Genomic DNA, 11,473 nt, shown 5'->3' on the forward strand with positions numbered 1-11,473 from the left:
AATTGCACCTAATGACAGTACTCAGGATACTTTTCTCTGGTGGTTGGCTGGTGTTCCTATACTAATAATATAAAGACAGACATATGGATGTAGGTTAAAAGGTTAAAGTTGACCATCCAATATAGTTTTAGGAGAATTAGAAAATGATCTGCCACGATGATTCTTGTTCATGCCAGAATCACTGCTTTTATTTCAGTTTAGTAAACTGAATAGGGCTCTCCTGATTAGGTGTATTTATTGGATGATCTTGTTTTGCCATTTTTACCAGTCATATTGGAATGTGCATACATTTTTCTTAGTAGGATGAAGGGTCTAGCTCTAGGGTATTATAGGTACTGTTTGACATTTACTGTGCTTACTCATTTCCTCTCCTCTTATCGGTTGGAAATGCATTCCAGGATCATCTGCCATAATAGCATACATTTCATTCATTCAATTATAGTGGTGCAATCATTTCCCCATATATGACAGTGACTGTCCATTTTTAGTGATTTGGCAATTAGATGGAAGAGCATAAATTCATGAAATAAGTGGTGGGAAGCAAAGTTATTATTCCAGCAGTCCAGCAAAACCTCTCTGCTTGAGCAACCAGAAACCAAGGCAGACCATGGCCTTTCCTTTAGAAGTTGGATTCCGGGAGATCAGGTTAAATAATGTAGTACAGCTTAAATTAGCCCCAGGGTTAGGCAGGAATGAAAGCGCCTGGCTAAGCCTCTCAGCTGGAGCTCCGTAGCAGGGGGAGGAAGGGAGGGGGGGTCCAGGCAGGCCCTCTCTGAGACCATTGATTGCCACTGCTGTCAGGAGGTCTTTGATTGGTGCTCAATGAGACCTGGCCAAATGTCACAGATGAAAGGATGTGTGTGAAAGAGCAAGAGGCCTGACAGAGGAGATTGTTCTGTCACAAAGTCACTCAGGTGATCAAAACACTCTTTTATGTGCCCAAGGGGGTCTGACTTATCTGCAGGAGTGGTATTGAGCTTCAACAGCAGTGTGGACCGTATTCTCTGGTCCCTTCATCTAAGGCTCCCAGCTCAGGCAGGGTTTGATAGTGGTGTTGACCTTCAGTGTAGCACGCAGTCGCCACCAGTATTTACGCACCCTTTGTAAACCGACATCAAATAATTATGGGTAATTGTGACTCCAGCACTAACACTGTTACATCTCTACAATGCTGAGGTATCTTAATTTGCGGGATAAAAGTTGGATCACCTGATCAGCCTCACAACATTTAATCTATCAACTGCGGTAGTGAGTGTGTTCCTGTTTTGCAAGTGTTTGTTTATGTACACAAAATATTGTAGGACCTGACTGGAAATTATGCTCACGGAGTAGTCAGTCATGTACTAACTGTAAACCTTAAAATGAAAAGTATGTCAGGCTATGCTGATTTGAAAATGACTACTAGGATCGTCACCTTTTCCTCTTCATGTGCAAGATGAGTGTACAACCATCTCTCAGCTGCCCTGGCTTAGCTTTCCATCACCAAGCTGATCGATGGTGTTCGATTCACTCCTGGTGACAGGTGCAGGTAAAGTAGAAATTCATGGCCTCAATTCTTCATTGCACAGTCATCCCTCAGTTCAGATTTTATTTGGGGGTGGGGGAGGGGGTGCAAAAAACTTTCAGTCAATCAGCAAGCAATCAGCGAAAGTAGAAAGTGTCATTCGTAGAGTGATGACTAACCTTAAGTGATCTTCCATCAGAACCTGGAGCACAGTGTCAAAATTATATGCCAGATCTTTTTTATAAACAGTTGTCCAGGGTTAAGTACCCAGCCAGGTGTTTCAGCAAATTTGTATTAAGAGAGTAAAGGAATTTATATTTGGACACCTGAATGCTCAGTTTAATATTGTCTTTCTCAGAAGGGGATTAATCTTTCAACATATTACAGATTCTGAATCGCATTAAATATTGTTTGACACAAAACTCTACAGAGTTTAATACACACAAGATTAAGCTCAGTTTTAGACTGACATTGTCAACTCCTTTTTGAAGTTATGATTTTAAAATAAAATAAATTCCTCAGAACTTCATGTCTGATTAACTTTGTCTGAAGTTTTCTTAATGAAGACGTTCAAAATGAGCTTGGAGGGAATACTACTCAAACGCAAAGCAACACCATTTGCTCTGCGGTCACGAGAGCTGTTCTTACTTTGGCTTAAAAGACCATTGGAAAGTTAAATGGTTAGAATTCAGACAGAGACTTGACTGCCATTTTTGAGCCTAGAGGAAACTGCAGAACCACAGTGCTTCCTGTGAGAAAAATAATTGTCTTAAAATGAAGCAGGTCTTACTCAGGTCTCAAAAAAAGGTGGAGGGAGGGTACTTAATTAGGAGTATTTTGTTACATTTACTGTGCAGCTGAAATCCAGATATAAAATAAGACTAATCACAAATTTGAATTGCAGTGGGCAGGGAGTGCAAGAGCTGTGCCAGGGCCTGTGTATAATACCTACTGTGAAGAGAACGCAGGGAAGGTGACCTGAGTTGATCCAGAGACCTCCATAGCCAAGACTATAGGATTTCATGTTATTGCCAAAGACTCGGGCTTGGAGAGGCTATTCCACCCAGGCAGAATTCTGAGGGGAATATGTGAGATGAACTTGAGTGACTGATCATACATCATAACACTTGATCTCATTTTGTCTAAGGGGTGTGTTGTTCTATTAATCCCACTGTCGGTTTTTCCTCCTTCTTAAGTACTGCCTTGCTGGTCTGCCAATATTGCTTGTATTTTTCTCAAGGGAGGATTTTGCCAGAAGTCAGTTACCAATAGTGTCTTTGAAAACCAGTCTGTTTTTTATTTTCTATTTAAATGAAATGCGAGGGTGATGGATAATAAGATCTGGCATCTTTTCACTGAAACACATTGTAGGTAGAAAGCACCCTACATATTTTACTCTACATGGTATTGTTACTCTGCTAGATTGCGGTAATTCCTGCACTGGAGACAAATGGTCATTAAACCTCCAAGTCTATCAATGTATTGGATTACTTAACCAGGTCATCCAATTGATTACTTTGCTTCTAGTGTGGTAATTGTGTTAGAACTACACCTCAGTCATCTGTGGTGCTTCTTGCAAATGTGTCCAAAAGCTACCAGTTTCACTTGAGCTATATACCACCATTTGCATCAGCTTAGCATTCAGCCTTGGGAAGGAGAGCCCGGTTTATATGCGGATACTATACAAGGCGTTCCCTTTTCATTGCTTTGAAAACCCCTCCCTCTCCCTTTGTTCAGTCTCGCGTGCAGAGTGAAAGAAGAGAACAGGGAGTGTGCCCTGTCTCGTTAATTCACCTCATTAGGAATGGAAATCAGTCTGAAGCACTCCAACCCAGCAGTACTCAGACCAGGATGGTTTTAGTAAGCATCTGGAAATAGAGAGGCTTGTCCTTAACATCCCAAAGCATTGTTAACTGCTACTGTGCAATGCATTACCTTAATGGTCTTATTACCTGCAATTTTCTCCTTATTATTCTACTTAGCAGGGACTTTTTTTTTTTTTTTTTTCCATCTGTAATTTCAACTGACATTTAAATACGCACCTGCCATCACCCCGGTTACCTAGGTATTTGGTTTGCAGAATGCCAATCCTTTGTCTCTCTAGCAATTGCTTTATTCTGTTTGTGTGACAAATAAATAAATATATTAAAGACATTAGCAATCAAGGAAAAAAACATAAATGGAATTGGTTTGTTTTAGATTGTCGTGACCCACAGCAGCCTTGAGTTTTATTACCTTCTATCTCCTTTATGATCTTCCTGTTTTCCCACACTGAATACTAACCACAATTCCAGTACTGAGTGGGAAGATGCAGCAGCAGCCCTGAAAACAATTGTCTTTTGCGTGCTGCTGCAGTGAGATCAAGTCTTCCGGTTCTGATCTAGACCTACAAACATATAAATAATTAAACCACTTAAAATGTGCTTTTTCTTTTAATGTACAATTAAATATACTTTATCCGGATTTATTTATAATGGAGCATTTGCATTTGATTGTCTAGTGATGTGAACAAACCAGAACTGCCTCTGAATCACCTACAGTACTAGATGGCTCTGTTTGAGTAGAGGCTGTATAATCTACCAGAGAGTCATTGCAAAGTGATGCACATCTTATTTGCCTCTTCCTCTAAAGAAGACTGGCTTCCTTGACATTTCTTTCAATTGGCACACTGAAAGCTGATTTACCATTTCAAATGTTGCAATATTTTAGCTGTAAAAATAAAGGCTTTTCCAGGTATATTTGGTGTCTGAAACTGTAAACCAAGATAACTGCCATAAGCTTATATTTCAGGTTAGCAAAGAGTGTTCTCTAGTAGTATTTTAATGTATTAATAAAACAAACAAATTTATCTTAAGATCTTTTTTTTCTGCATTGCCAATCGTTACTCTAAATAGAATAATTTAGCTTCTGGAGAAAATTAACCCAGGAAACCAGGCAAAATGTGCTTTTTTAGACCATAAATCCCACTGCTCGGTTTCTGATGCTGCATTTGTTACAGGACTGGTAATTTATTTTTATGTATACAATATTTCCCCAAGTTAAAAAGGAAAGCACCCGGTCTGTTTTCCAATTTCTGTATTTCTATTAAAACATCTTTAAATGCATTCATTCACATCATGTCCAAGACTGCAACAATCATCCCAGGGTAGGTCAAGCCATAGCGTGCCTGTGTCTGTGAATTTGTTACCTTACCATGCCATGTTTTGTTCTGTTTTGTTAGTTTGAGTTGCACCTTAAAAGGTTTGAGATTTCAGCAACCCAGGTCTACAGAGCCAGAGTATTCAAAGTGGTGAGAAATTAGAAAAAACAATCCCTAAGCAGTAACTTAAGGAAATTACTTCATACTCAATTTTCCAATGTCTTCCTTAAATTTCCAATGCCACAAGTCCTGACAAACAAATATGATGCAGCACTATTACACTGATTAGGCTCTGCTGCAGAACAAGCCCAGAATTACATAGCCAGTGACCCTTGCTGAGGCCAATATGTGCATACATATTACCCTTGAGATAATGATTTAAATATACCCTTAATGAAAAAGCTATTGATAATGAATCAACAAGACAGTGACATTCAGGTACATGAGGTGTTCTGAGAAATCTTACATTGACACTTGCAGTAAAGATCTCCACTTGTCACATTTTTGCACACTGTCTATGGTCCAACACCTCTGGAAAGTAGCTAACCAACAGATATCTACCTAAAATTTGCTCCGCTTTTGACAAACTGGCTTTGTTAGTTTGGCCATTTTGATCACCTGCTCAAACCTCAAAAGTGCTTTGAGCTGTTTTTAATATGATAGGCGCTATATAATTTAGTAATAAATTAAAATGAATAACTATTAATAATGCAGCAACTACTGGTTTGGGATTTGGGCCTCCTTGCGATCGGCATGCTGCATTGTATCATTAATCAACACCTTGTTTTAGTCTGATATTGTGCTTTTAAAAAATGTGAATGAGAGTTTGCCCCATTACAGGCCTGCAGTTGCATTCAGTTAATGAAGGCAGTGGTCTTCTCTTGGGGATTATAGGCAAAGCCTTAACTCTATATCTGTGATGGCTTCCTTTCTTATGGCCATCCATCGATCCATCCATCAAAATTTAGGCACCCGTAAAAGCAACTATGTTCATAGTAAGATGACGGAAAATGAAACGTTTATTGCTGTTTTGCTCCATTCTGTCCCAAGCTGGAACTCTGACTTGAAATAACTAGAATGTATGCAAGTCCTTTTTTGTTCGTCTGGAGGTCTTTTTATAGCTCAAACTGGTTGAACTTGAATACTGTATCTGTGCCAAAGGCTTAATTGCTGATTAGAAAGGTTTGGAGGTAGATCAAATGTTCTTCTGGGTCTGTGCTCTAGTAATAGTCACATCTCTACCCAAAAGTAGTGTAATAAATGCACCTTCCTTTGTGCACTTCAGAGACCGCTGGTTCCATCTATGGCATTTGGGCTTTGCTGACCTTGTCCTTTCTCTTTTTCCTCTTGCAGTGTGTGCTGTTCCTTTGGGTACTGAAGATCAACTATCCGAACACACTCTTCCTCCTCAGAGGGAACCACGAGTGCCGGCATCTCACAGAGTACTTCACCTTCAAACAGGAGTGTAAGTAGTGAGTTACACACAAGGACTCCAAAAGGGAATGTGTGTGCACACACAAGCACAGTACATAGACATTTCAGGCACCCTTTATGTTCATGGTAGTTATTTGAATAGAAACAGCTGACAGCATTTGCAGCCACCTGTTGATTTGAACCTGTCGACATGGTGCTGGCCTTAGTCCCGTCCTGTTCTGCACTCCCAATTACTCTTGCTCTGTGGTTAGAGTACCTTGGCTTAAATTAGGACATGTGTACTTCTGGTAAACTCTTAACTCTCTGGAATGTGATGTATGGCACAGAATTGGACATACAAACCTTCGTAGAAAGCATTGTCATTTATAGGCTGTTTAAAGATCAGCTTTACTTTGTCTGATCAAAGCACCTTTGGTGAGTGCTGAAATGGTGTACATTTTAAGTTTTCTTTACCCCCTGCTGACCTGACTTGGTTGTTGGCTTCCCCTTGATCAAGACTTATTTCTTCCCTTGCTTCCTTTTAATATGTATTCATAAAGTCACATTCTACCTGCTTGATCGCTCAAGGCAAGCGCAGGTGTTTCCTTCAGTTCACTGGCTCTGTGAGATTATATTTTCATTGCAGTCTCTTATTCAGAGGAATTTTAAACATTGTCTTTTTCGATCACTGAAGTACTTGCTCCTTGTGGCATTTGGATTCTTCAGCCCTTTCCAGGGCAATCTAGACTGAACACCTGCAGTATTTAATCTGTTTTTGTAATACATTGACACCCCTGCAGAGAGAGAGAGGCTGTTAATTCTTAATGGTTGATTAAAAATTCATAATAATGTGAAAAAATATATACTGTACCATGGTTGTGAATGTTTCGTATTACACATTTAATTGCCTCCAAGCCATGTCAATCAGACGTGTTCTCTTGAGTATCATGCACAGGCTATGGGAGTACTGTGAGTGGGATTGATCAGTAGGAGGCAGGAGAATGATAACCTTTGAGTGCGTTTGAGGTAGTCAGCTAAACTAAGAGTCCTGCTTGAAATAGTTTTAATTCAACAAAATGCCTGGCAAGTGCTGTTTTAATACACAACAGAAACCACCACCCCCCACTTCTGCAAACTATGTATTTCATACTTCTAATGACCAGAATGCATTTGCTTCAAGGGGTTGTGCTGACTTCCAACTTAATAGTCAGTTTTTTGTTTTGCAGCTTATTTTGCTGTAACTCTGTCCTCAGCTTGATTTCTTGAATGTCATCCAACTATTCCCTACAGATTTGCACTCTCGATGTAGCTCAGACTTCGATCAGTGACGTTTCGAGCATTTGTTTCTCCAAATGCAATCTCGCAGTCATTTATTTTATTTATTTATTTATTTATTTATTTATTTATTTGCCTCCGCTAATTTTGATGAGTGTTTCAGTGGGAAATAAGTTGAAACTAAATTAATATAATAAGATATGTACAAAGCAGGAAATGCACTGAGCTGCCTTGAACCCCACTTGTGGTTCATCTGTGTAAGTGTAAGTACAAGCTGTTGCTATACACATTACATTCTCAAACACATATATTATCTGGTTGAATTGTGCCCCAATTTGTCAATCAGTATGAATTTGACTCCAAATCAAGTATGTTCCAATGCTCACATTTCACCACACACCAATTGTAAGAAACCCTACAGTTCAATGTTGAATATTTATCAAGACTATTGATTGATGGTGTCACAGCATGAACACAGTTGACATTTGAGCTCCACTGCCAAACAGTGCTTTGCAAGCATAGCCCTTGAAAGGGTAAGACATAAGGAAAGGCATCCAATAAGTTTCAATTTTTGTGAAGTTTTGTGTTGCAATATGGATGGAATAATAAACTACTTGTTTTAATTAGTCTTGCCTGTCCTGCCAGATCAGAATTTCATATTGCACGAAAAGTTTGGTAATGAAGGAATTAACACGCAAACATTGACGAAGTTTTGGCTTTCACCCTTAACAGGCTTGAGAGAACAAATAAGTGTACAGTTAAGATGCATTTTAATGTTGTGGAAAATGTTAATTCTTCAATACACTTGCATGGTTTCAGCCAAGAAACTGACAAACTGTGACTACTGTCAGCAAACAGGTCTGTTAAGAAGAGCTGTAACTTTCTGTGGACCCTCAACCAGTCGGAAACCATATGACTTCCTGTGTTTTAATTAGATTGCAGAAAATACCAAGAGCTCTTCTAAAGATCTAATCACACCGATGGTTTGAAGGAGAGTTTTGGTGGCAAAGTCAATTCTGTATACTTTATTTTTTAAAAGTCAGTGTTTGAAAATTGAACAATGCCTTGTTCCAGTGAACAATATCATCAGCACTGTCCGCCCTACAGTCTTAATAGCTTATCCAGGATGCCACTTGAAACTTCAGGGGAAAAAGCTATTTGATTCATATTGCTAAATTACTGTATCCACTTCAGATATGAACTAAAAAAAAAAAAAAAAAAAGTGGTCAACGGCAGAAAACATGGTATTGAATACAAAATTGGTACAACAGCTTATTGATTTAACTGTTGTACCAATTTTAACTGAGAAATTGAAATAATTGTTTTTTGTATTTGTTAATATACACCAATTGGTGTTTTCCATGTTATGAAAAACACTGCAGCAGTCTGAATTAACACTACACATTCTGCATTAGATTGTGCAGCCAAGTGAATCTCCAGATGTCAGCTATCAGCATGCAAATGAGTTTAGAAGCCTGAAAATATGGCATAACTTTGGTATGAAATATAATACAATATTAATCAACACAATATATGTTGATATGTTCCATGTTGATGTTAACATAGAAGGAAACAGTGTTAATTGTGTTAGTGTTTCTAATTGAAACAATTGTATAATCTGTTGAAATCACTAATATTAACATAATGAAAATCATTAAAAATTAAACCATTTAAAAAACAATGTGTGCCTACAAAATATAGAAATTTGATCACTTTTCTGGATTTCAGTCCCTCATATTTGTATTTAATTTGGTTGCTACCTCTGGTTCTGTGGGAAGCTGGTTGGTGGTGTTTATTTCCCTTTCCTTTTTATTTTATTTTAATTGTTTAGGTTCAAAATGTATATTTTATTAAAAAAAAGAAAAAGGAAAAAAAGAAACTTGCAATCCATCAAATCTGTTAATATGCTATGTGGTGAATAACAAAGCTTTTGTTTAATCAGAAAGTCGTTTTCAAACCAATGCCTGTTTACCAGGTTCTGCTCAAAGTCCCAGGGGAGTGCAGGGTTTGTCCAAAAACAGTGGGTAGATGGGTTGAATCAGACATTGCTGCTTATTTTTGACATGTGGACGACTTTCAATTTCAATTAGTTACAATACTTTAAGTTTAATGGTAGGGCACGGTACACCGTCACATGCCAGGGAAATCAGAAGTGCTGTTTGCATACTAATAAATGATAATATATTGGGAAGTTGCACCATAGCAATAAGAATCAATGGAGAATGCAGTATAGAAAAACATGGATGCTATTCTCAGTTTATGAAATTGCAATACCAGTAAGTTCACTCTCACAATATTTAGGCACAAACCAAACAAAATCTTATGTAAAGTCGGTTCAGTTCAAGCATTTAGAAAGGCCCATTGCTCAAGTGAGAATTCAGCACTGTGTAGAATGTGTTACAATTGGCAGTTTAACACTTCAGAATAGCCACTGTTCAAGCACATGGTTTTGTTGTAAAGCATTTTGTTGGCCCTAGAAATTAGTTTAAAATTTGGTTCTTTAAAACACACAGATCATGACAAATTTCAAACAAAATAATAAAATATCTCATCTCGTCAAATGATAGTGAACCATCTTCTCTGTTGTATAACTGGGCAGGCATTTTAAAATATAGCAGTATCTTGGCAGAGACCAGGATGGATACACTGTTTGCAGTTTTAATCTACTATTTCTTATGTGCTGATGATCCAGTTGTAAGTGTTAATAGCCCTCACAGATAGGTTTAATGGTAAAGGCAAATGATCGTTATTTTTATCCCTTAAGTCTGACACCTGTTAGTGGTGTGGCTTTGCTGCTGAGGTATTTAAAGAAATCTCAGAGGGGTCACCTGTTCACAACATCTCCCCCCCCCCCCCAGCAATGGACAGAGACAAACCACTTAGGCTGTTTGATCTTGTAATTTATAGCTGGACACATTTCATTTTGCCATCAACTGAGTAATAAAAGGGAAGATAACCCATGTGAGGCAAGGCCTTAGTCATTGTCATCTGGGATTTTTGAACCCCACACTGCAAAGGGGCAGCAGATGTGTTTAATTAAAACCATGATTGCAACACGCCGAAGGAGCATCTAATGTTGAAACTATTCTCTATCACTGGTTCCCCAATCTTTTTTTTTTAACAGTGCAAAAATGAACTACTTCTATTTATAAGGTGCTTTACATCACATCGAACAACCTCAAAGCCACATCATGGTTTAAAGCCCCAACTCAACCAAAGTACAGCGACAGGCTGAAGACTTGACAACGAGCCGTCGTCTGAATTTGTAGACGTTAGCGTTAGACTCTCCTTATCAGTGCTGAAGAATACATACCTACGATGTCCGTTTTGTTTTCATTTAGGAATATTTATCTTCTTTTGCCGATTCTCCAATTCTGTTGAAACAAAAGAACATTTAATCATTTTAGGATTGAAAGGAAGATGGATCTGAAGAGAATGCAGGATATTTTGAGATGCATAACAAAACAACCAGAAAATAAACTTTACTTCCATTTGAAGAATATGTCCAATGCATACATTTCTGAAAAAGTTACATTATTACAGAACACTAAATATTGCTACTATAGTGTTTCTTCATGTGGATGCAGATCTCCCCAAAATAAAAATACACACTGTCAACCAAGGAATGACCGGAATTGGAAGTTGAAAATAAACCCAGGAAATGCGCCTTCTGCCTTCCTCCTCCTGTGCTGGTACTGTCACCTTGAGTGACCACAGTGACACTTTAATGACCACAGAAATAACTCTGCTTGCACAACAACACTAGATACCTGGCAGCATCTTTCCCGACCAATCGTAATACCGCTCTTCCCACTGGAGCACCAATCGGCAGTGATTTGGTGGGCTGCCATGGTTAAAGCAGAGAAAAGGCACAAGAATGGGTCACAGTGAACAGAGTGAATGCTGAATGTTTCACTGACCTTTTGTAATAAAATAACTGATTTGCTGTTGCATCACCTGTTACCCAATTTACATATTCTTCATGTTGCCTGTAAATTGATGGATTAAATGCACTATACTGTCTTTACGGTTCTATACACTGCTTCATAAAACTACTTTGCTGCTTATTTAAGTTTGCTATATGCAGTATAAACTTGTCTTTCTTTATATATACATTATATTTGAAAGTGGTTGTTTTTTTT

At 38.3% G+C, this 11,473-nt stretch overlaps 1 protein-coding gene across 3 annotated transcripts in view; it reads left to right on the top strand.

Moving 5' to 3' along the window:
• The window catches only part of ppp3ccb (protein phosphatase 3, catalytic subunit, gamma isozyme, b), a 113,413-nt gene that overhangs the window by 68,253 nt on the left and 33,687 nt on the right, over positions 1-11,473 (top strand). For all 3 annotated transcript variants that reach the window (XM_066714522.1, XM_066714521.1, XM_066714524.1), the window contains exon 4: positions 5,997-6,108. In XM_066714522.1, coding sequence (XP_066570619.1) covers positions 5,997-6,108 — 112 coding nt within the window. The remainder of the gene's footprint in view (positions 1-5,996; positions 6,109-11,473) is intronic.

Source organism: Amia ocellicauda, chromosome 9, assembly GCF_036373705.1.
Source record: "Amia ocellicauda isolate fAmiCal2 chromosome 9, fAmiCal2.hap1, whole genome shotgun sequence".
NCBI lineage: Eukaryota > Metazoa > Chordata > Actinopteri > Amiiformes > Amiidae > Amia > Amia ocellicauda.